The sequence below is a fragment of the Poecile atricapillus genome, chromosome W (assembly GCF_030490865.1).
Source record: "Poecile atricapillus isolate bPoeAtr1 chromosome W, bPoeAtr1.hap1, whole genome shotgun sequence".
Classification (NCBI taxonomy): Eukaryota; Metazoa; Chordata; class Aves; order Passeriformes; family Paridae; genus Poecile; species Poecile atricapillus.
Genome location: NC_081288.1, coordinates 103,023,688 through 103,049,706, shown reverse-complemented (window position 1 = coordinate 103,049,706; position 26,019 = coordinate 103,023,688). Strand labels below are relative to the sequence as shown.

The 26,019-nt window shown below is 40.6% G+C and overlaps 1 protein-coding gene across 5 annotated transcripts in view; it reads left to right on the top strand.

Moving 5' to 3' along the window:
• The window catches only part of LOC131591788 (coiled-coil domain-containing protein 91-like), a 145,141-nt gene that overhangs the window by 24,554 nt on the left and 94,568 nt on the right, over window positions 1–26,019 (top strand). For all 5 annotated transcript variants that reach the window (XM_058862844.1, XM_058862843.1, XM_058862845.1 and 2 more), the window contains exons 2-6: window positions 1,585–1,627; window positions 1,733–1,811; window positions 17,202–17,359; window positions 20,367–20,534; window positions 22,563–22,667. In XM_058862844.1, coding sequence (XP_058718827.1) covers window positions 1,598–1,627; window positions 1,733–1,811; window positions 17,202–17,359; window positions 20,367–20,534; window positions 22,563–22,667 — 540 coding nt within the window. In that variant the 5' untranslated portion in view covers window positions 1,585–1,597. The remainder of the gene's footprint in view (window positions 1–1,584; window positions 1,628–1,732; window positions 1,812–17,201; window positions 17,360–20,366; window positions 20,535–22,562; window positions 22,668–26,019) is intronic.

The following is a 26,019-nucleotide window of genomic DNA, read 5'->3' as shown; positions in this document are numbered from 1 at the left end:
GAAAACCCATCTGACACAACACCAACAAAACGCCTCATAGTCCCTAAAAAGATACTTAGTTTTTATACCACATGAGACTGTTGAACAATACTTCAATTTAAACAACTATTTCTACTTACACTGTGCTGGTGATGATTTATCATTGAATCACAGAATGGTGTGGGTTGGAAGGGACTTGAAGATTACCCAGTCCCAGGGCAGGGACAACCTCCCACCAGACCAGGTTGCTCCAAGTCCCATCCAGCCTGGCCTTGGACACTTTCAGGGACAGGGCAGCCACAGCTGCTTTGGGCAACCTGTGCCAGGGCCTCACTACCCTCACAGGGAAGAAGTTCTTCCTAACATCCAGTCTCAACCTAGTCTCTTGTGAACAGTCCCTTTCCATCTTTTCTGCATTAATGAAAGTTTATCCAGCCTATAAACTGTTTTAACTGAAGTCAATTAGCTTTATAAACATTTTAACATCCTATAAAGACCATAAAGGTTTTTTGGATCATCCTTAATTTACATCTCACAATTATAGGTATATATATTTTGTTAATACCCAATACCTTTCTTTCAACAGATTTGTATATCCTGAGTAACTTTGATTAGCCGAGTAACTTAGCCAGACTTTTTTAAAAAGGAACTGCAGTTTAACTATAAATATATCCAAATGCCACAGAATTCAGGGCTACAAGTCAAAAGTGCTGATCAGTTTGTAAAATCTTAATCAGCCCCTCCATGAAACCTAGGGACGGACCTCTGTGGTAGGCAGAAAAATTTCCAGAAATTTGCCACAGGCTTGTCCCAAGCTGCAGCTTGTTCTGATGTTGCCAAGACAGCTAAGAAGAGATGGGAAAAGCAGGAAGTCTTTGTTGGATTTAATCACAGTGCTGATTTGGAAAAGCAGCTTAACAATGGAAAATATTCTTTATGCTTTAAATCATAAACACAAAACTATATAAGGTCCATGGTAGGTCATGACTGAATTAAGATAGGTTATTTTCCTTATTAGCAAAGATAACCAATAATTCTGGAATCTGGTGGTGAGAAATCCTATTTCCTAGACATATTTACGTATTTATATATATTTTTTATACATATATATATCTATATCTATATATATCTCCAAACTAGATTATCTGATGGTTGTTGTACCATTTGTTGAGGAACTGGGGACCTGTTTGCTATACCTGAAATCTTTAGATATAACTTTAAGGTAACATCTTCCCATTTTCCTCTATGAGAAAGCTTTTCCTGCATTTTTGCTTTCACAAGATATTGGACTATACTGATGGGCAGTGCTTATGTTTTCCCCTGAAGTCATTCAAATTTAGTTGTAAAATACTCAATTTTTTGTATTTAACTCCATCAATAAAAAAGTACTTCTTAAGTGAGATCTTGCAGTCCTTGGCCTTGCATCCTCTGTGTGAAAAAGTTCTTATTTAGGCCCCTTGATCTGTTTTAGGACTTACAAATGATGGAGACATCAGGTAGGCTGTGGATATGAGACTGGAAGGAAGAACTGAATGTTCATTTCTGAGCAAGCGGGAGATGAGGTTATGAAAATATTTTAAAATCCAGATTTCTTTTGTATTCTAGACCCTGCTAAAAGATGGATGATGATGACTTTGGAGGATTTGAGGTATGCTGTTTGGGTAACTTTGCTTTGAAATTTAACTATTTTCAATTATTTTATGGAGATTCATAGCATTTTGTAAAATATGTAACAATTTCTTCTTGTTTCCAGGCAGCAGAGAGTTACGAGTTTGGAAATGGTGAAAAGCAGACCACATCACCTGCTATTGCTTGGGCAGCATTTCCAACAGGTATTGACATACTCACTGTAAAAAAATCTCAATATTCTATTGCTGTCGTTATATACTCACTGTAAAAATTCATGCTTAGAAGGGTACATACAATAAAACAGTATACAATAAAATAATAGCCAGCAGTCATAACTTGAGCATAAGAATGTTCTTGAGCAATTATTTTGGAAAGCTGCACTTCTCGAAGCTAAACTTTATTGAGGAACGAAAGAGAAATTCAGTTTATACAGTAGAAAAGGAATGGGACTTCTTCATTCAAAGGATATTCTTTACTTTTGAGTGTGGAAGATCTGTTGCAAATTGTTGGAAAACAAAAAAAAAGTAAAGTTAAAAATAGGATTGTGATGAAGTCTTTTACTTGCTTTTGGGAAGAGGGGAGGGGGATGAGAATGATCATTTTTACTTACGCCATTTATATAGTTGAAAAATACATTACAAAATATTTATCTCAAGCAGAAACATTAGGGAACTAATTTATTAATGTATACAAGTGCCTGGTGCTTGTCTGGATTTTAGGAAATTGATAAAAGTTTATTGTTAAATGTGTATTATGAGTAGATCTAAAAGATTATGGAGGTGTTACTGATTTTGTTATGGTCTAGATTTCACTCTTTTCACAAAATGAAACATCACTTTTGCAGCATCAGTGCAAACAAATAACCAACAACCCACATTGTATTATGCAGGATAAATTATGCAAAATAAGGCAGGGACTTGAAGGAAACCCTTCCTTAGCCCCTCGACGTAATCCTGGCCAGCTCTGTCGAATGAGGGGTTCAGGAGGTCCTTCGAGACCAAGAAAGACCCAAAGGAAGCTACTTTTCCCCCCCGGAGTAACGGGGGATGTTTATTCTGGCTGGACTCCAGGGGAAAAAAGAGACCAGGTTTCACCTTCCCGGGCTTTTTCAAACCTCGGGAGAGGGGCGGGGGGACATATAACACCAACCAATGGGATCATGTTTCAGGGACAGGGAGGGGAGGGGAAAAACACGTCACAGCTGCTTAGAAGGTCCATACAGAAACTAGGAAACACCCAGAAATATGCATTACCACATCTGCCCCTACTTTGATATATGTAATTGAATGAAAGGTAACAAGTTTATATGTCTTACTGACCTGAAGTGGCCCACCAATCTCCATTTGCAGGCTGGTGGGGGTTACTCCGGTCTGCCAACTCTATATGGTTGACATCTGAGGTAGCTGACACTAGTTTAACTATGCTTCTGTACAGTATTTTGCTCAGCACTCCAAACACTAACACTGTTAGCAACACAATGCCTAGCAGTGACAGAATGGTTTTCACGACTGAAGCCCACCACCCCGAGAGTCCCCAGTTTTTAAACAGTCCATTAAACCAGTCATCTGCTTCTTGCTTGACTTGTCCGATCATGCTTTTCATCTCTCGGAGCGTGGCGTGGATGTTAGGAGCCTTTGATGTCAGATCCATGCAGCAGAGACCTTCGAACTCCTGGCACTCGTGCCCGTGGAGCAATAGGAGAAAGTCTATGGCAGCACGGTTTTGAAGTGTCGCCTGCCTGGTAATTTCTTCATCTTCTAGGAGGGCACTTATGGCATTAGGTGTTAAATTTGCTTGTTTTACTACCCAGCACTCTAGGTGTCCCAATTCACCTAGGGCTTTGGCTGCAGCCACCCAAGGAAGAAAAATGGATGCAGCAATTCTTTTTGATTTTGACCAATGGAAAATCTCTGAGTCACAATTTTCATCTAATTTTGTAGCACTTCTTTTTTGAATTTTTTTTGTCAAATTGGTTTTATGGGTCCACTCGCCAATTAATGTTTGATTGGGCGCTAACAGCGACAGACGCCCTATGGTACACGGCCCTCCGAGGAGACGGGATGGAATTCCTGCCCATGCACGGTCCCCACAAATGAGGAACAGTCCTTTGGGGAGGTTTTTGGGTTGTGTATGAGCTAAGGAATGCACTTTGATGTAGCTTAGTACACGGCACCACCTTTTTGCTGTGAACTCCTCTCGATGTTGTACTATATGGTGGAATGTTTCTTTATGAGTTGAAGGACTGACCCTAAAGTGCACACAGTAGGATGCTGGGGAGGAACCCAGTAGCTCTAACTCCTGGGGTTCCTGGGTTGCCTTAGGAAAATGGGGTAGCCACTCTTCTACTGGGTTTCTTAATTCTGCTTCTACATGAGTGCTGTGTAGTTTATTATCTGCTTCAGGAGTCAGTGTACCAAAGCTGTGTGTGAATTCATTATCTTGCAAAGGAATTCCTACCAGGCAGGTAGACATAGGATTTTTTGCTGCTGCTGTCGATAGGCATATGTTTTCCTGTTGGAGTGTTTGTGCCAGGGTCACCCAGATGTTCTGGCGTGGCTGTGGGACGATCCAGGCTGCTGTCAGGCTGCTCAGTGCGAGCAGGATGACAGCAGGGTTAAGGCTCATCTTGGATTTGAGTAAGAGGTAGGTTATTTCTAAAAAAAAGGAAACAGACATTTTTAAAACATATTTACAGTTATAGTATGCAGGTCAGAGGCTAGAGAGGTTTCTTCTTGCTCTCTTCAGCGGCGTCTTCTCTTGGAAGCAACAGCCACTTGCTTCTCTTTTTTTCTTGCTGGTGCTGGATTCTTTGGAACAAAAGGTTTTACAAATTTTTGAGGAATCCATCGGGGGCCTGTGGGGGTGGATACACACGCGTAACCACGCCCCCAGGTGACAAGTTCATAGGGACCCTTGGTTTCCCAAGTTTCAGGGTCTCTGATTAACACTGGTGGATGCTGTGACAATTTAAACTGACTACCATTGTTAAAATGCCGAGTTACAGGAGGATTCATGTTTTCAAATGAGCAGTTTAGGAAATTAATGGTAAACAGAGCTTTACAGAGTTTCTGTTGTGGAGACATCCACACTGCTTCACTGCCTTGCCTGGCTAGAACTTGTTTGAGCGTCTGGTGGGTACGCTCGATTACAGCCTGACCTGTGGGGGAGTGGGGGATGCCAGTTTTATGTTCCACTCCCCACTGCTGGACAAATTCCAGGAACTCCTTGGATTTATACGCTGGGCCATTATCTGTTTTAATTTCTTTAGGGATTCCCAATACAGAAAAGGCCTGTACTAAATGTTGTTTAGCATGCACAGACTTTTCTCCTGCGTGAGCAGAGGCATACACCGCTCCTGAGTATGTATCAATACTCACATGTACATACTTAAGGCGGCCAAAACTGGGGATGTGAGTGATATCTGTTTGCCACACCTCACAGCTCTTAAGGCCTCGGGGATTAACTCCGATGCCTAATGATGGCATTGCTTGGAGCTGACAATTGGGACAGGTAGCCACGATGGCTTTAGCCTGATCCCGTGTCAGCTGGAACTGACGAATCAGTCCTGGCACATTTTGATGGTATTGCTGGTGACTTATTTTTGCCTGCTGAAACACATCAGGGAGACATACTTTTTCCGCTGGGGCAGCAAGGGAATCAGCCCTCCGGTTTCCCTCAGCGATTTCACCTGGCAACGGTGTATGCGCCCTTATATGCATTACATAGAAAGGTTGTTCTCTATTCGAGACCAAGTAAATCAGTTTTGAAAGCAATCTAAAGAGATGTTCGTTCTCAATGTCCTTGAGAACTGCCTGTTCCGCTCTGGACACCACTCCTGCTACGTAGGCTGAGTCAGTAACTAAATTAATTGGTTCTGAAAATTTCTCAAAGGCTCTCACGACTGCAGCTAGTTCAGCTATCTGGGGTGACCCCTCTACAAACTCAACATCAGCTTCCCAAAGCTGAGTCTGTGGATTTCTCCAAGTCATCACCAACTTGTGGGATGTCCCAGATGCATCAGTGAACACTGTGAGCGCCTTGAGTGGCCTTCGGCTCCTTTTCTCACGAGGAATGAGATGGAATTCCTCATGAAACAATTTGTGTGATGGTGCATTAACTGAAATCTGCCCACTATAGCTGTCCAGAGCTAACTGGAGGTTAGCATTGCTCTGCAGCAGATGCTCAAACATCTCTTTGGTCAGTCTCTCAGGGGAGTGTTTGCCTTCTCCAGAGAGCCTGACTGGGAGGTGAATACACATAAAGTCACAACCTGCCAGTTCCCGCAGCCTTATCCTGGCCTTTTGAATCAGCTGAGCCATCAGCTCTTGTGGCTTGGTGATAGTTTTGGGCCTTTGATGAGAGAGGAAGACCCACTCTATGATTGAGTGCATCTCTCTGCCCCTCAGCCCATTGGAATATTAACCCATGTAGGTGTGGTAACTTCCCCAGGACAATAAATTTGAAAGGCAGCTCAGGTTTGAAGCGGTGTGCCTGTCTTTCTGTCAAGGCCTTTTGTGCCTTTTCAATTACAGTTTTTGCTTCTGGAGTCAGCTCCCTGGGAGAAAGTAACTCTCTCTCCCCTTTCAATAAATTGAGTAGGGGACTCAGGTCCTCATTTGTGAGACCTAGCCATGGTCTGACCCAGTTTAGTGACCCACATAGAGAATGGAGATCTGCTAGAGTTTTAGGATTACCAATAATTTCCAATTTTTGTGGAACAACAGTCCGTGCAGTAATTTCCAGGCCCAGGTATTTCCAAGGTGGCATCCTTTGAACTTTGTCTTCCTGCAACTGAAATCCAGCAGAGGTTAAAACTTTAACCACTAGGTCAAGGGTATCTTTCAGTATGTTGTTATTGGGACATGAAATTAAAATATCATCCATGTAATGCAAAATGATAGCTTCTCTCTTTTCAGCACGCACTGAGGACAGCAATGACCCCACATACCACTGGCAGATGAAGGGGCTGGCTTTCATCCCCTGAGGTAATACTGTCCAGTGGTACCGTTTCATTGGAGCTTCTCTATTAATTGTAGGAATGGAAAAGGCAAACCTTGGTGCATCCTCTGGGTGCAGGGGAATTTGAAAAAAACAATCTTTAATATCAAGTACTGCTAGTGGCCAATTTTGCGGTAGCATGGTGGGAGATGGCATTCCTGGTTGGAGAGATCCCATATCTTGTATTTTTTTGTTTATTTCTCTTAAATCTTGAAGGAGACGCCATTTATCTTTCCCTGGCTTTTTTATTACAAACACCGGGGAATTCCAAGGGCTGGTTGTTTCTACTATGTGTCCTTTAGCCAATTCTTCTACTAATTTTTCTAGCGCCCCAAGTTTTTGTTTGCTGAGAGGCCACTGGTTCACCCAAATTGGATCATTATCTAGCCAAGATAACTTTTGGACTGGATGCTCTGCAGTGGCCTCTATCAAAAATCCTGAGGTGTCTCAGGAATTGTTAATTTGACCCCCCATTGCGACATGGTATCTCTCCCCCACAAGGGACACTTGTAGTCAATTACAAAAGGTCGGACACTAGCTATTCTACCGTCCGGACCTTCGATCTGGACAATATCTTTAGCAACTTTTGCCAGTTTCATTCCTCCAACACCCTGTATTTTTCCTGCCACCGGTTGTAATTCCCAATGTGAGGGCCACACCTTCTCCGGTATGATGGTCACATCTGCTCCAGTATCAATTAACCCTTCTACATGGAGATGTTCTGATTTATGTGTTAAATTATACCCCATAATGGGCTTATCTTCACCTACTACTTCTGCCCAGTAGACTCCTGGTGCTTTGTCATCTACTGGGACTTCTGTTGGAACAGGGATCACCTGGGCTATTACCTGCCCTTTGTCTATATAGAAAGGTGGTTGAGGGCACCTAGCTAAGAGAATGAGATGTGTTAGGTCTCCCATAATTGTCATGGGAGCCACCTCAATCTCTATTGGTGTGTGTGCTGTGTCTCCAATAACAAAATACCTACTATCCAGTCCAGCCAGGTCTTGTGAATTATCCTGCAAATCTACTCCAATGACAGTCCAGCGGTCAGATCTGAAACAAAAAGCTTTAGAAGTTACAAGTCTGAATCGCTTTTGCGGTTGCCAGACCTTATTAGGCAAACGTTTTTCACAATTATATTTTTGCAGTTTTTCACCCCCCTCCCCCCTTTTTATTAAAGGACAGAGATTTGTTTCCACTTCATTTATGTCTGCGCGCTGAATGGATGAGCGCTGGGATGCAAGTTTTTTGGCAAGCTGGTATTCGTGTGTTTCTGTTGTTTTAAAGGACAGTTTTTCGCGAAATGTCCTGGTTTTCTGCAGTGAAAACAAATTCACTGCTGCTGGTCAGACGTCATCTGTTCACTCCTTGTCTCAGATGAAACCGCAGCAACAGGTCTTGGGGTGGTCCAGGGAGGTCTTTTTTCCTGCGAAAACATCTCTGCTTTCCTTGCACAGGCTGCTGACATCTGTGCAAGGGTTGGAGGGGGATCCATAGGCAAGCCTAGAATAATTCTACGACAGGATTCATTAGCATTTCTCTGAGCAAGTTCTTTGACTAACTCTGCTTGTACTACAGGGTCTTCTACCTGACGGGACACTTGTTCCCTTAATCGGTCTAAGAATTGCAGGAATCCTTCTGAAGGCATTTGTTTTATATTAATATAACTGCCCTTACTGTCAGCTGTAGGGAGCTGAGTGAAAGCCTTTTCTGCAGCTATAGTGATTTTATCTATCACAGCTTTTGGCAATGCCCTAGTTTGGTCCTCAGGTTTTTCCCATGTGCCTTCACCACATAAATGCTCTAAAGTAATAGGGTTATTCAATAAATCTGCATTTTGGTTATTAGTTTTTAATAATTCTACTAATATGTTTTTTAGAAATCGTTTCCATGTGTTTTCTCATAAATCAAATTCAGATGGTGTAAGCAAACACCTAAAAAGATCTTTAATATCTGTAGGAACCAAATCATTTGAGGTTAGTGTTGTTTTAACAATGCTTTTAAATATTTCACTATTGCAACCAAATTCTCTTTGTACTTTGCAGATTTCTTTTTTATCTTGGTATGAAAACGGTTTGTAAGTACGATTTTGAGGTCTTGTTCCAGTAAAAGTTACTGGAGCAGCAGTAGGGAAAAAGGCTGAGTCCCAATCACTTAGTTCCCCATTCCCAGGAGTTGTATTGAACCGGCAGGGGGGAGGGGTTTGCCCTGCCCAGGTATAGGGAAGGCTCGCTTTTCCCCATCCCCCAGGGGCACCACATGGCTCTACAGGGGTAGTAGGCAGAGGGGATCCACCCTTCCATCCCCCGGGGCGTCCCCCAGGGCCATCAGGGCAGATTGCATTAGCACAACCACACCTGCATTTGGAATGTGGTGAGGCAACCTCACCTCCCTGCTCGGTCTCGGCCCCGCCCCCCGGACCGTGGGAACTGGGAGGGGCTCCGCCCCTCACTCCCCCCTCGGCCCAGCCCCCAGCCTCGCCCCCGGTTTCCGCCCCTTCTCCACCTCCCGGACCCCCCCCGGACTGTGGGAACTGGGAGGGGTTCCGCCCCTCACCCCCCACTTGGGTTCCGGGTTTCTGCCCCCCCCTACGCCGGGTTCCAGGGTGCTTGTTTCCCCGCAGGAGCCGGGCATGGGGCGGCGCCCCTTACGTCGGGTCCCGGGGGTCCGGATCCCCCCCCGCCGCATCCCGGGGTCCCGCCCCCCATTACGCCGGGTCTCGGGGGTCCCATTCCCTCATCGGGCATGTGGAGGGACTCAGCCCCACCCCCGCTGGAGCTGGGAGAGTGTCGGTGCTTCACCACTCCCGGCCCGGGAGGCAGGCACCCCACCATCGGGGAGCAGGGCCGGGACACCCCTCCCCCTGCCCCTCTGCAGGAGCAAGGGATGTAACTCTCTCTCTCCCCACCCCTCCTCCCCACGGGCCAGGGGCCGGAAGGATAGGGGATAGGGTTACAGCCTCGGGGGGCAGGGTCATAGGGTGGGGCCAAGCAGAGCTGGGAGGTGGAGCAGGGTGGACCATCAGAGGGAACAAAGGGATTTTGATGAGGGGTATGGGTGGAAACCGGTGGGTGGGAGGGGTCATGGGTAGGAGAAAGGGAATACACAGGGGGTTTTACCATGTGGCAAGGTAGCACGTGGCCGGCGCCATCTTGGCTCTCTGCCATGTGCTCTTGAGTAAGTTCAGCTGACCCCTCCCCCCCTTGCAAGGAGGATTTTAAGCTATGTTTTTCGGGGTTTTCTGCGGGGGGGGGAAGGCACGGGGAGTTTTTGCTTGCCTGCAATGGTTCAGACAAACTCTCTGCCGGGGGGGCTGAGGGAAGAGGAGGGGGAGAGGGAGCTGGAGGCTTTTGCCTCTGAAGAATAGCTTTCCGAATTAAAAGGAAAAGTGGGAGGTATTTGCCAGCTGTTTCCTCCCCCAGTTCAATTTGCACTGTGAGTGTATGCCCAACCTTTTCCCAGTCAGTAAGAGATTCAACATTAAAATCCGGAAAATGCAAAAAAACCCATTTTACTAATTTCCTTAGCTTATTTTTTGAGAAATTGATATTTCCAGCCTTTAAAATATTCTTAATAAGGGAATATTTATTCCTTTGCTGTGTAGACAAAAGAGTACCCATGGCCAATCTCAAGGCTTTACTACACAGGCTGGTGTAACCTTTTTTTTTTTACCTCCGAAAAAGCAGAAAAGATTCAAACTGTGGTCAGGGTTTAAAAAAAACCACCACGGAGCCCGGGACGTGCCGCTTGTGCACCTCCCCCACACCACGTGTAGTGCCACGTGGACTCCCCCGGTCCCGATACCGGGGAGAGGCACCACACCACACAAACCACCGTGCTTCGCAAAACCCCACAACAACCACCGGATCTCCCGCACTCCCCGCACTCCCCCCAGTACCTGTTTCCTGAGGGACGCGTGGTGTTCGAAGAAAAAGAAAAAAAAAGGTTCTCGGTCCAGGCTGGCTCGTGTACTCAGCGAGCTCCCAACCTGATCCCTGTCAGTAAATTCTGCAGGGTAGGTGACAATACCTAGGCTTGTTAAAACACCAGTGGGGTGTTTTCCAGCCTTCCCGAGGGGATCTAAAGCCCCACGTTGGGCGCCACCTGAAGGAAACCCTTCCTTAGCCCCTCGACGTAATCCTGGCCAGCTCTGTCGAATGAGGGGTTCAGGAGGTCCTTCGAGACCAAGAAAGACCCAAAGGAAGCTACTTTTCCCCCCCGGAGTAACGGGGGATGTTTATTCTGGCTGGACTCCAGGGGAAAAAAGAGACCGGGTTTCACCTTCCCGGGCTTTTTCAAACCTCGGGAGAGGGGCCGGGGGACATATAACACCAACCAATGGGATCATGTTTCAGGGACAGGGAGGGGAGGGGAAAAACACGTCACAGCTGCTTAGAAGGTCCATACAGAAACTAGGAAACACCCAGAAATATGCATTACCACATCGACTTTTCTCAACATGAGCTCTTTATAAATCGTGTTCTTAAAATGTTTTTATTAATTTATTTCTGGCTTTCATCTATTACAAAGTAATTAGTTTTATTTGTCATCGAAACAGAGGAAAACAAATACTAAGGAAAGGCTATTTCTCCAAGTAATTTCATTATTCTTCTTGTCATTCTGATAATTAAAACTACTCCTTAAATTCAGTAGGATGTCTTAATGTGTTTAATAAATTAAATCAAATATAGCTGTGCAGTTGTCTGTCAGTGGACTCAATTAAAATCCTGTAAAGTGTGTAGAATTGAAATTATTCGTACATAACACAGAAGTTTTTTGTATGATTTTAAGTGACACAGAAATCCTAGGCCAAGGTATATTATACCAAGGTATTTTAAGCATTTCAAAATTAAAAGAAAACTCCTCTCTTCTGGTTATTTTGTTACTGTAAAATCTGTCTCTGACTTTTTCATGCACATCTTGCTGTGCATAAATTAGTTTATTGCAATAGGCAAGGTTTTAATAGGATTGGTCAAGCATTTCTTCAGCTTCTACTTGACTTGTAGATGGATGTTTTTCATAATAGAAATAACTGAATTGTCTGCCCAATGTTATCTTATATATAGAGATGTTCTTGTCTTATCTTAGAAATTTCTTAGTAAGGCTTGCTGAAAAATTCATATGTATTATGATGCTATTGAGTTGATTTTGATAAATTTGGGGGGTGATACCATTGCATACACCCAAGATTTGATGAACTTTCCAGAGGAGGAGTTACTCATCTTGTGAATTTCCTACATATCTGATGTTTGGAAGTTATGAAAAAATACACTGAAACCTGTGGCCATATTTTTTTACTGTGCAGGCAGAATTCAGAAATTATTTCTAATGCCTCGGTGATTTCAGTGCAATTTTGCCCTTGAAACTGGTCTTCAGCTTCTTACTGTCTTTTTGATAGTATGGACCATGTGGCTGTAGATTTAGAATGCTAGGATAGTAGATGTAATTACTTTTCTTCTAGAATAGTTTGGCTTTGGAAGAATAAAATATGGGGAAGAGCTTTGTGCTCTGAGTTATCAGAAATCATCCTGAGAGTTCATCAGGGTGATTTTTCCCACTGTGGACACAAAACCAGTTTTAAACTCAAACTTTCTACCTGAATGTTACTTTAAACTGAAAATGTTCAGGGATAGAGTTTTCAGTGTATACAGTATAATTGAAAGTGTCCTTGAATTGTAATATCAAGACAACTGTAATATCACAAGGGGAGGTGAGGAAGGAAATTTAGTTTTGTTTCTTGTGTTTTTTATTTTTAACAGCTGAAACCTACATGTAGGGGAACTATGCTACAAATAGTTTGCATACTTCTACAGAAGTATGTCAAATAATTATCATATGGTCTTTTGCTCAGAGCCCTGCTCACATATTAATTTTTATATATAATTAATAACATAAATTATGTCTTAATTGCTGGATATAAGTAACATCCACATAGCAAATATTACCCATGTGATATATTTGATGTCTTCATTCTGATATTCAGTACGAAGGAGAAGACTCAATGGAATGTTGATTTAACAGTTCACGTTCATCCACCTGGTTTTGGTTTCAGAATTTCTGATCCCCCAAGGAATTTTAATAATTGTTTGAGCTTCATTACTAGCATAAAGACACAGAATTTTCCTTGCATTAGCAAGACTGCAGTCTGTCCCTGATCTCTACCTCTATTAACAAACTGCATGGTTCTGGCATACAAGCGTATGACAGAATATTCTTAATATTGAGAATCCAGGGCTTCAGAAATTATTAGATACTTTTTAAGTACAATTCTGGAAATACCTTATATCTGCATCTTATTTCAGCCTTCTCGAGCATATGACTTTTTGATATACCTATAATTGAGTGCATGCTTCTTTTCCCTATAGTGCTGCAGCTCTGATCAATGAACGATAAATTTATTTGGAAATTCTTCAGGGCTGTCAGATTTAGCCTATTGGAGTCAGGTCAGGTAGTTCCAACAGAGGCAAGTTTTTGTTTCAGGGGGTGTGAAATTGTTCCATTAGGGTAACTAAGGCATGCTAAGCAGGAATTATTATGGCGTTCTCTTTATAAGCAAATTCTGAGCTGAACTAAAATGCAATTACACCAGTATGTATGCAAGAGGAATGAATTAAGAGAGCTTAAATTACAGACAAAGCACATGTAATTCTAGGAATGTCTAATTTATGAATCTTTAACATTGCTGAGAAGTAAAAAGAAGGCTTTGTAAAAAAGATGTTTGAATGATACCTTGGACAGTTGCCACCTTTTCTTGTCATCTGCAAGGTCATGTGTTTAGTTGAAAATTTTAAACCACAATGTTCAAAAGTGCTCACCAGTTGTTGCTCCTCATTTCCTAGGTTTCATTTTGACACCTTAAGGAGTGGGGATTTTGTTTCTGGTTTGTTTTTTTTTTTTCCTCTTTAAGATGCAAAGCATTCATTAATATAATTAGAACTACTGAAAACTCCATCTGATTGTAGAAGATTCCATGTAAAACTCCTGAAAAATTGAGTTTTCTCTCTAGGATTGGACACCCCAAAATACGTGAACACCTAAAGCTCTAATCTCAGCAAGTCTACATTCCTCATATATGCCCAGTGTAGTAGGTCTTGTGCTGGCTAAACGCCATTGCACCTACTAGAATATATTTACTCATTTTTGCGCTGTGAGATACGAATAAGGAGAAGGAGGTTAAAACAAGCACAAACTTTAAAAGGGTACGAAGAAAACTTTATCAACAGAATTAAAGAAAAATAATAAGAAAAATCAGAATAAAATCTTCAGAACACTTCTCCTCCCCCCACACCCTCTTTTCTTTCCCACTGACAAAGTTAAGAGACAAAACCTGGGACTTTGTCAGTTTATCACCTCTAGAATAGTCTTTCTTCAGTACACTTAGGGAGAGGAGTCTCTCTTGCCATGCCATGGAGACTTCTCCACAAGAAACAGTTCTCTCGTGGTTTTTAATTTCTACAAATAGTAGCTGCCTGGAAATCTGCAATCATGAAGTTCCTCCCATCTTTGACAGCCTTCCCACAGCTGCATTCCTGGACCATGTCAACTTATTGTGGTGCTGTTTTTAAGGATGAGCTGTTCCAGCACAAAACCAAAAGTTCTTTTAATCTATCTCTGAGAAGAGGTTTTCTTCTTCTATTCCTGGGGCAAGTTTTCTCATCTCTCTCATTTATCTCTGTTCAAATTTATCATTGGATCAAAATTACTTCAACATCTGCTTATTTCAGCACTGGTGCCTCTGTTCATGGCTGTGGTTAGAATGCTACATCCCCCCAATGCATTTCATGAGTTACGGGGAAAAAAGAGTCTGATGTATCAATTATATCTTCTCCAAAGCCTTACAAAAAGAATTTCAGCCTAAAACTAAGGCATCTCCTCAATCCCCTCACATCTAGAATTTGACTCCTTCTTTACTGACTTTAGAGTCCCATGTTTTCTCCATGTGTCTTTCCCCTTTCCTTCTTCTGATTTGGAAGAGAATTGGTATCCGTAGGTTTATTTCTTCTTAAGCTTTATCAGTTGAAACAGTTTTTTATGGAGTTCTGCAGTGCTGAAGGGTTGATCTGATCCAGGCTCTGCATCGGGGAGATCGCTCCCCGTGCCTGTCGCTGTTGGTCATGTGGTCTCTGCCGACACTGTGCAAGCTGTGCCGGCCGCCGGCACTACCCCATGCCTTTCCTTCATGCAGAGCACCGGGAAAAAGAGGAAAAAAAACCAAAAACTGTTGCCGCTGCTTTTGTCCTTCAGTCTGCAGCATAGCCAGCTAAAAGCAGCTAAGCAAACAAAGCCCATTACGAGTCATGCCAAGATACCTGTAGCCACGCAGCACTGCTTCAGTTGTTCCAATCCCAGCCATGGGGCCCCAGCCACGTGGCCGCTCCTAGCCCTGGGACGGTGGTGGCCTCATGGCTGCTCCTGGCCTCAGTGTAAGCAAAGTTCATTTTGTGAGCCATGCTGAAATAGCCTCAGTCATGCTGCGCTGCCTGGCCATGCAGCCTGGGCCGTGCACCCCAGCCGCGCCAACCTCAGTCGAGCAGTCCCAGCTGTGCAGTCACCCACTGCCCTGGGGCAGTCCTTGCGGCATGGCCCAGCGGTGGCAGAAATCCCAGCCAGGCAGCGCGCCAACCTGGCCATGCCCGGCTGGCCCAAGCCAACCTGTTCAAGGGCCGGAAGCCAAGAGAGTTTTCCCGGTCTCTGTTAATCTTTAAATGTGCTTTTCCTTGGAGGCGTAGCTAGCTCTTTTGAGTGGTTTAACTGGGTGTCAGTCTTCCAAACTAGGCAGCTGATTGGCTCTTCAAAATGAGCCAATTGATTGGCTCCTCCCAGTGTAACCACCCTGCAGCCGGGGAACTTGCGCCTAACTTAAAACCAGACTTTCTTAAACCACAACACCCAGGCTCTGTGGCTGTTTTTTGAGATAAATTATTTATATGTGAACTATGCCTGTGCTATGGTAATAGCACCAAAGGCTGAACATTTTCATCACAAGGATCATGCTCAGTTTTTCCATGTGAGTTGACAGTTTTAGTAAGAGAACCACTTGCCTGCTCAGTCAGAAATTGCCTGATACATTATTTTAGTTGTTTATCCTTCAGATGGAAATTGATTTAAAACTGAGACTCAGGGCGTTAAGTGATAGCATAAAGCTGAGATTTTAATGTTTGTTTAGATACAAAAAGATCATCTTCTATGTACTTCACTGCCACTTGAACTAGCAGAGTAAGTAATTTTTATAGGAAGCTGCCTTTGAAAGCAGACACTTGGAAGGGGAGGGGAGTTTTATCTTAAGATACATAAAAGAAAGCCAAAACTCGTTTGTGGTTCTGGAGAAGAGTTAACTATTAAAATGCAGTTACCTAAACTGGTTCCTGTTCTGTTGGCTGAAGTACTCTCCTCTAGGCTTTTCAGCCAACTTTCCATCTTCTGCTGAGCTGTGATTTTTTTTTTTTTCCTATTTTTTTTGGCCATGTCCAAATCTTCTATCATTGCAGTTACCCTACTGACACTTTTCTCCCTTATGGTCTGTTTTCTTTCTTCTTATCATTTGATGAGGTTTGTATGTTCCTCTATGTTATACCTGAGTCCTAGAACTGGGAGCTGAAGAAGATGGGACAGAGAGTGCCTGGATTCAAGAATTAGTGTGTCCTTTTGAATGCCTTGGGGCCAGTTGTACACACTGTTTTGTGCTGAGTACTTTTGCAGTATTTAACAGTGATATCCAGAGGCTGAGCCTTGCTCCAGACTAGTGGCATCTTTTACATGTTGCCAGAGTTGTTATAATATTGGGAGCTGCATTTTCTGAAACAATTGGATGTGCTTTTTTTGCCTATTGCAAATAAACACTCGGAGCTGATCATGTCAAAGTTTGCAGGACTTTGCTGTTAAATTTAAAATGTAGGCAAAACTTTCTCTTTTTCTTTCTTTTTATTTAGTTTGTTTAGTTTATGTCTTTTTAAAAAACAAGATTTACTGTTGTGCCAGGTTGGTAATGCTGATCCACTGTTTAGGGGTTTTATGGCATAACTGGAACTTGGTATGGAAGAGCTCTCAGTCCAGTGTTAATTCCACTTAAATTTTATTAGCTAGAGAGTTATTTACTTTGTTGTCTTTTTACCTTTTTACCTCTTATGAAACATAAAGCTGTTTTATCGTGTGTCTTGGCAAGGTCTTTGTATATGGCTTCTAAGACAGTTGTGGATTTTTTTAACTTTAAAATGTATAAAACTTGAGAAATTATAAATATACTTTTCCCATTGACTGAAACTGATTCAAGATCATGCTGAAGCTGAAGGGCTGTCTGAATCAAAAGAGACAGAGTTACAAGTGGTCTGTTTGAGAGCTGTTGCCTTGTAAAACCTCTGTGGAAATTAAAAGTCTAAATTTATTGTAACTACAATTTTGAATGTCCTTAAGTTGATACTACTGAAAACCACAGGCACTGTGTGGAATTACTCTTCAGTGCAATTGGATTATAAGAAGTATGTACCCTTACGTTGGTATGACTAGACTTCTGATGGATTTTACTAGGCATGGATTCCAGAAACAGAACTAAGTTTTGGGTGGTTCTTCATATTATGTGTGTTTTCTGTTTCTAGTACCTGAAGTCCATAGATCTCCTGATATTCTCCTGGAGCACTCTGTGCCTTCTTCCTGCCTGGTTCCTTCTGACTCCTTCATTTTATCAAGTGATAATGTGGCAACAGCTATTCAAACAGGCAAGAGTGTGATAAATCCAGCTGTTCCTGAAGAACAGGTAAACCCACAATTTTTGAGCTTCAGTGCAGGAACTCAATATATTAAACATCAGCATCTCATCTCTCCTGCACACATTTAGATTGAAATGCTTTTTAAGAGCAAAAGGTCCTTGGATTTCTGTGATGCAGGCTTTCAGGTAAAATTATTTAAAAGTATTTATGAAGCCTATAACTGAGAGAAACCATACTGCTGTGGTATGAACTGCAAGAGAGATTACTGTGTTAGAGATATTAAAGGCATGCTGATGGTGATGAGTATGGAACACCAATAGAAACATCAGTAAAAAGGTTCTCGCAACTGGCTACTGTTAAAGCTGAAAAGATTACAACTGTAGTTATATGTCTTATGTTTTCCCAAAGTGGTTTTAGGGCTAGGTTTTTAGGATTTTCAAGGTTGAGGTTCTGAGCAACCTGTTCTAGTGGAAGGTGTTCTGCCCCTGCTAGGGTGTTGGAATGAGATGCTCTTCAAGGTCCCTTCCAACCCAAACCATTCTATGATTAGAGAATTAGCATTTAATCTTTACTTAATTATAATCAAATTAATTTTATGAGGGTTGCATTTTATTTTGTTTCACTTTATTTTTTCCCTATTACATTTAAGGTTGGGTGTTTGGTTTGGTTTGGTTTGGTTTGGTTTGGTTTGGTTTGTTTTTTTTGGTGGTCTGACACAGTCCTAGTTGTGGGATCTTAATCTCTCCCTGGGGCTGCAGTGCTGCTGAGAGCTGGTCTTTGTTTCTTTCTGGGGTGTGGAAATGTTTAGTTTACAACTAGGTGAGCAAGGAAGGGAAAAGCCTTTCTGCCTGGAGATTATCACAAGAATTTTATCAGAATCACAAAAGCTGCTGCAGATGAGACAAATAGATTTACCCTTATGAGTTTTTTTTGCCATTAATTGCAGTGACCCCCATTTGAATATGTTAATTCATTGTAAACTTCCTTGTTTTGGAATGTGGAGTAGTATATACTTGAATTAGAAAATGTTCTTGCCTCACTAACCAATTAGTGTCTTGGTTGTAAAAACTGTAAAAAATTGTTCTTTGTAATTGCCAACCCTCCTGTTTTCAGCACTTCCTTGGTTTCTTACTCTTCATCAAGTCTTACAGCTGTGCCTGGTGAAAGCTGAATTTCATGATTAAGTCAGATCTTTGTTTTCTGATGATTTAAAAGCCTATCTTTAGAACTGTTTAAACAACATGCACAAAATACAGGTTTTGTTTTTGAGTCTTATTCTATTCCTTTGAGGAGCATCTGTATGTTCACACTTCCAGAAAGACTGTGGCACCAATTGTGAATGAATGAATGAATGAATGAGTTACTATTTTGTGTTTGCTCCCAGACTAATGTTCTGAGGAAAGCCTGTAAAAAGTGAAGAAGAGATGTGCCCAGATGCAAATGATATCAGAGAAATTTATAAATCCAAAAGTTAGGTGTTTTTTTTTTTTTCTTGAGAGGGAGGAGTGTTTGTTTTCTTTTTTTGACTGACGTCAGCCAGGTAATTTTCTGTGTTGAAGGCTCTTCATCTGACTTTTTGACAAAGTTTTGATAAGTAAATTTCTTTTACTGGCAGGATGATCAAAAAGTGATTTTCTTCAGCCGCCACAGATCCTGCCTTTTTTCATTTTGGCTAACAGTGAATAACTTCTGACCTTTCTTGTTTGAGCTAGGCCAGCAATTTTAGCTTTTGTATTCTCTGGAAAGAGCACTTGGGTTATTCCAGAACACTAAGGCTTAGGGGTATTTTTTAAAACTATAAAATCATTTAGTTAGGTAATCTTACAGAAAAATATTAAATACACTTTGCTACTTCAGACTAAACATATGTGCAAATTCTAGTTCTAGTCCATGTTTCAGTTTTTCTCATCTTGTTCTGTTCAGCTACTGACAGACCCCATTATTCCATAAATTCTCTGTAATGCAGAAAATAGTACAAATTAAAGAACTTTATTAGCAAGTCCTACTGGAGAGAGTTGAGAGCAGATTCTTTACCATTATTTTGAAAGGGAGTTGACTTGGCACTAAGGAATAAATTAAAGGAAAATGGTGGGCAGAAAACTAAAATAAAATATTCTTATACTTATTAGAGGGTAATGCTAGAAGTGTATTCTTTTATAATTCTATGTCTAGAGCCTCCTGAGACTTCATATTAAAAAATCCTTTGCTATTATATGTTGTATGCATGTTCCATACTCACAGGTTTTGGTGGTTCCAGACTCTAATCTTGAGTAGTACTCAGAAATGGAACTGACACATATGGCTTCTCTTTGCTTCTTACAGGAGAATTCAGAGCACAAACTGCAGTTTTTTCTCTGCCTGTTTTGTCTGCTGTATCTTACATATTCATGTACAGTCAAGATCTCAGTTAGTTTTGTTTGTTACTTTGAGTCCTTTGAGAGATATTTATTGGAAAGTCAATGAATTACCTGAGTATATTTTTGGAATAAAAGGTCCTAGGGGGGAGGATGAGGTAAGATCAGTCAAACCTCTTTAATGTTTCTTTCACCATCCAAATCTCAATTTCAGATTGTTTAAAAACTGGCAGCTGAATTAATTTTTCAGCTTTTTTCTTGGAGTTGTTTGCTGCAAAATAAACAATTATTTGACCCCTCTTTTAAAATAAAAAAAAAATATTTTTTTTAAGAGGGAAGAAATAAAGCTTTGACTTTTGTCAATTTTACCACAAAATGTTTTAAACATCACCTAATTTATTTGTGTTCTTTTCTGAAAGTGTGGGCTTATCCATCAGTGTTTCACTTGTTTTCTGTTCTTCCCCAGTCTACTGAAATAGCAGTAACTAAATGTTGTAGAGATGTCTGGATTACTTTTATTTTGTTAGTCTAGCCTAAGGATGAGATATTTCTTTTAGCATAAACCCTCTGTATGCCCTTTCTGTGACCACTGTTAGCAGTGTGCACTGGGTGAAAACGTGGAATGACTAATCCAAGGAGAGTTTGTTTCCCTGATGCATTGAGAGAGATGATTCAGTTCCACTTTTCTCCTATGAATTAGATTCAAGCAGATATTCCAGTTGTCTCTTCAAATGTAATTGAAGACAAGACTTTAGCTGATGTTGAGATAAAGAGAACAAATGAACCCAAGAGCTGCCTTCAACAAGCGGTTGCAAACCTCGAAATCAAGCTTTGCAGTGCTGAGAAAGAAAAACTAAAAATCAAACAGGTATGAATAGTCTTTTTGAAGGAAAACACTTGGAATTTATATAGGAATTAAATATAGGTGGAGCTGGAAAAGGTTTAAAATTCATTTGAAATTCATTTTTTTGTGGAAGTTTGCCAAGTTCCACAGAAACTGGCCAAATTTAGAATTATAAAATCATTGATGTTGGAAAAGACTTTGAAGACCATTGAGTTCAACCTGTGAATGATCCCCACCTTGTCACTAGCACAGAGCACTGAGTGCCACATCCAGGCATTCCTTGGATCCCTCCAGGGATGGGGACTCCAGCATCTCCCTGGGCAGCCCCTGCCAATGCCTGACTCCCCTTTCCGGGAAGAAATTCCTCCTGATGTCCAACCTGAACCTCCCCTGGCACAACTTGTGGCTATTTCCTCTTGTCCTGTCCCTTGTTCCCTGGGAGCAGAGCCTGACCCCCACCTGCCTACAAGAGATAAGGTCCCTTCGAACCTCTGTTTTTGCCACTGCTCCCTCAGCCTTTTCTCATCAGATTTGTGCTCCAAACCCTTCCCCATCTCTGTTTTCTAGATACTCTCCAGAGACTGGCCAGAACTGGGCACACCACTCAATGTATCTAAAATACTTCTTTTTTTTGTGTCTGGTGTCTTATTTTAGGCTGAATTTTTCTGAAGTGCCAGGGAAAAAAAACACTTTTTTAGCCTAACTGATAAAAAAAAAAAAGGACAAAAAAAAAAAAAAAAAGATACAAGCTTTCTCAGCATGAGCTTTGTTTTGATTTTTGGGGGGTGGGAGCCCTAGTAGCTAAATTCTTCATATTCCTTCTGATCTGAATACAAAAAGAGCACCAAGCTGTGCCTGTAGTTACACATCTGAGTTAGCAAAAGGTTACTGAGGCATGGGAGAGTGAGTTTAACTTCTATTATTCTTAATACTCTTTCTTGGGAGGCCTCAAGTTGTGCTGGGGATGGAGCAAACGGCTTGTTGGAAATGAAAATGAGGGTGAATAACTGGAGCCAAGGATGAGGAGGTCTGCAATGGGCTGGTTTTGCTAAGTGTATGAAGGAAAGTTTGGAAGGGAAGCAGGAATACAGAAGAGGAGGCAGGTGGAGAAAGGGGCTTTGGATTGGTGTTCCACAATCTGTTTCTATCTCACCATTGGAATCTCTCAAACTGTTTTGACTATTTTGTCCAAAAGCAGGGTTGAACTAAGCAGACCTGCTCTTTCTGTCCTCCTCATGACCCTCTCAGTTTGAATAGCTTTGTTTGAATAGCTGTGCAGTGACCTGGGAGGTCATTTGTTTCTATACTGGCTTCCTGCATGGCTTGGAGAAATAATTGCTCTTGAGCAACTGAAAGGGTGCCAGCAGTTTATGTACAATAGCAATGACTGCATTAAGGAAAAATAAAAATCTTTAGCTCTTTGTACAGCAAATAATTTTTAAGTTTGTCAGTGGTGTTATTCTTCCTCTCTATTGCTTCGTGTTTTGCAGGCTTCCAGAGTGGCTATCTGCAAGATCCCAGAATATTTTTATAGTTTATTCATTTTGGAGATGTAGAGATCATTTTATACATGCATAAATGTCATAGGATTCCTGTCTTTTCAGTGAAAATATTTGCTGGCAGTACATTTAATATGCTTCTTTTCAAGAGCAGAAAGGAAGAGCAAGATATTAAAAAGATGAAAATAATTGGAATAAAATATAATAATTCCAGTTGGAAGGGATCTGTACCAACTGGTCCAGCTGCCTAAACCCTTCAGGGTATAGAAGAAGTTTGAGGATGTTATTAAGGGCACCTTGGCCACTTCTTATGGGTCATTCCTTAAACATGGGACATGCCTTGGATTTTAAATATCTCACACTTAAAAATACTGTCTCAATTTAAAGACTGCAGTCAGAATTTTCTTGCACAACCCTTTATCTCTGTGATAATTAAGACAGCAAATACTACAGTTACCAGAAATCAAATTCTTTTGAATGGTTGAATGAATCTGTATTTTCACAATTCACAAATGTTTGTAATTTCATGTGTTATATTTTACAAACTTTATAGGAATTGGAATATTTGCTGGAAAAACATAATGTGCTAGAAATTGATTTCTTGAAGGAAAAAAAAGAAAAAGTGCTTCCACATCAAGATCATTACAAGACACTCCAGGTAATTTCTTTCCTGCAGTATCTTTGTTTTTCAGGAGGGTTTTGTGTAGAGTATATTTATATCCAACAAATATTCTTTTAGGCATCTGTGGGCCTGCTTCAAAGCCTTTTGAATTTAAAGAATTTCTTTTCGGAGAAAAATTCAGAATTTCAGAGCCTGATATTTTACATTAGCAGGAATGTTAGTTTAATATCCCCCTTGCCTAACCATATTTTTGTAACTCAGATCACTCTTCCTTTTTAGAGTCTACATCATAAAACAGAAGAGAAGAAAACCACTTTTCTCAGTAGTTGTGTTAAACAGCATAACTTGTATGTTCTAGAGTGCTATGGCCAATTGTTTGTGCTGTCTTACCTAACTTCAATATGGAATTATTCATGCAGCATAATAAAAATCTGTAGTGTAATTAGATGATAGACAATGGAATTAGAATTGTTTCCATTGTAAAAGTTAACATCTTCCATTAAATACATGTGTAAAGTTTCACATCCTAGACAAAATTCTCACTGAAGTTTTCAGTCATCTTCCAGTGTTAGAGCAAAGCAAGCAGCTTTTTTTTCCCAGCATTTCAGAAGTTTGTGTCTGTAACTCAGCTTCACTTAATTTTTTTGTTGCTCTGGATGGTCTTTAATAGCTATTGCATTGTTTCCCATTTGTACTTAAAGGGTTGCTGTAATAATTTGTTTTGAATTCCTGACAGTAGTATATTCTGGAATTTACAGTAATATAATTATCTAATACTGTTCTTTTTCCTTTTTTGTGTGTAACACTTTACTCAATGAAAGAAATGTTTGCTTAACCATGATATAAAAGGAAGTTTAACTTGAAACCCTCATGAATTATGGTGTACCATAGTGGTTAAAGTTATTGGTTATCCTAAACAATAGAATGGGTGGATTTTATGTTGTTAATACTTACTTCTACTTGAAGAACACTGTGATTTTGAATAGTGGAAATGCTACTGAGGTTTTCAACTATCAGTCTGTATCATAACTCTTTTAGTCAGGTACTGCAACTTTTAAAAATGGCAATAAAAGAGTCATAACCTTTAACTTACTGTGTAGAAATGCTCATGTGCTTCCTCTTGTCTTCTGGCTACAGCCAGAATCAAACCAGAGAAGGAAAGTGAGTCCTGCTTCTAAGAGCTGCCTTTTAAAGTTACTTTCATGAGACTTGAATTGTGGATACCTTCTGTTATTAAAGCTCTTATTTTCTTTTGACTTTCTTTTCTGACTCCTGCAACACAAGGGTCACCACCTGTGGCCACACACTGAGCAGAGCTGGCAGCTCCCAAGGACAGATGTCTGTCCCACCAGCTCTGCCTTTTCCAGTAGAAGTGGCTGGTTATTAGTGATGTTGACCTGAAAAGCTTTAAAGCAGACTGCAGTGGTGCCTCTGGCACAGATTTGGGAACTCTCAGGATGACGTTTCCAATGATACTGATGCCAGCATCCAAAGCTGTAGGTGTGCATTGACTTAATTCCTTTTAAATGAATTTGCTGTGTTAATGTTTGAGTAAAAAATATAAAACCAATGCCTCAGGAGACTTTTCGAGTTGCCTTTTACATGAACATGCACTGTTTCATACACCTTTATATTTACCAATTAACTGGCTTCTGGCACTTGTGACAGGAAATTCTCAAAAGCTGCTCTAGATATAACAAAAACAGTCAGTTAATCAGATTTTTAACAAGGTGATATTTAGATAAGACCCTTTTCTTTTTTGAAGGAATTACTGTGCTTAGTTATGAAAGAAGATTTCATTGATCTTTGTCAACTAAGTCAGTAATCTAATTTTTCTTTACGTCTTTTCCTGTTGGTTTCTGCCTCAGTCAAGGGTGGCAGTTTTGTTATCACAGTTTTATTCTCACAAAATTGCATCAATAAAATATGCTTTAGGTTTTTTGGTATAGAAAAATAATAACTTTGAAAGGCAAGATAGGAACATAAAAATACTTTCACTGAGCTGGACTACCACTCTAATGAAGCAAGTCTTGTTCTGGACTAGTCACAAACTTTCTTCATAATAGGTGTGAAAAACTTTTAAACTGAATTTGGTAGTTCTGAAAATTGAAGAATTGAAGGCTAGTGATAATCACTATTCCTAAGCATGGAAGGCAGAGTTCCAAATCTTTGGTATAGTGTTAACATTTAACCAGTGGGTGACAATAGAGTATTGCCACATTTATCATTGTGTAAAACCTAAAGGTAAAAAGTTTTGTGTTTCATCTAAATAAAATGATCTTTGAAAAAAATCAACATTGAACAGACCATGTAGTATTTTCACATTCTTAACATTATTTCTGTATGTAAGTGCAACAACCAGAGACAGTGAAGGGGCAGCAGTGGGATCAAAAACAGAATAAACAAATTGATATTAACTACTATTATAGAGTTGTTTGGATATTTAATGCAGTGGTCTCTTTGAAGACCATTAATTCATATAAGCTAATATGAATTCTTATAAGCTAATAAAATTAGATAATAAAATTAGAGTTATGATTCCCACTTTCCTGCTTCAGTGTTTGTACTATTTAAGAGGCAGAATAACATAATATATTTCTAACTTCTTTACTTGCAAATTGGAACTGAGTTAAAATTGCTGTGGGAAGTGTAATTTTAGGGGTTTTGACTTGTGTGCAGTGTTGCAACCATAAAGTTGCAATCTTAGCCTTTTAATTCCTTGCTTATTTTAGACAGGAGAGAAACAGGTGCAAATGTATGTCTGATTTTTATATTTTCTTGGCTGGTATGTCAGTTTTACATCTTTCCCTTTTTTTGATCAGAGTATATATATATCATTTCAACTTTTAAAACTTCAGTTCTTCCTTAGGTGTGAGTTGCTACATATTTTTAAGTCATTTGGTGCTAGTAAGTCATACAAGGTTTTGAAGATAATGCAGACTTAGTGGTCACTTAATCCTAGAAATCTAAAATTTTGCTGTAGCCACATTACAGTATGTTGTAGAAACAAGCAAAGGCTGCATTTTGAAACTACAAAACTCCCAATTTGTAATACAGTGAAAACCATCAATAGCAAAATTAACATTCCTGTTCAGTAGGTGATGTTCTCCTGTTTGCAAATCATTGATGGAATACTTAATTTGAGAAGGGAAAGCAGTGCCCAGAAAGATTATTTAGCTGATAAGGCCCCTGATGTTCGGTCTGTCTACAGACAACTGGTTTTGGTGATTCACTGAGAAGTGATTCATACTCTTCTCTGCTATTTGTTTGATTTACCACACAGTCACATTTGAAGAAGTGCTGCATTGCCACTGGAAAATTCTAGTTGTTTTTATACACATTTTTTCCCATCATCATTCCTTTCTGGAAGCTAAGGAGGCTTTTTTTC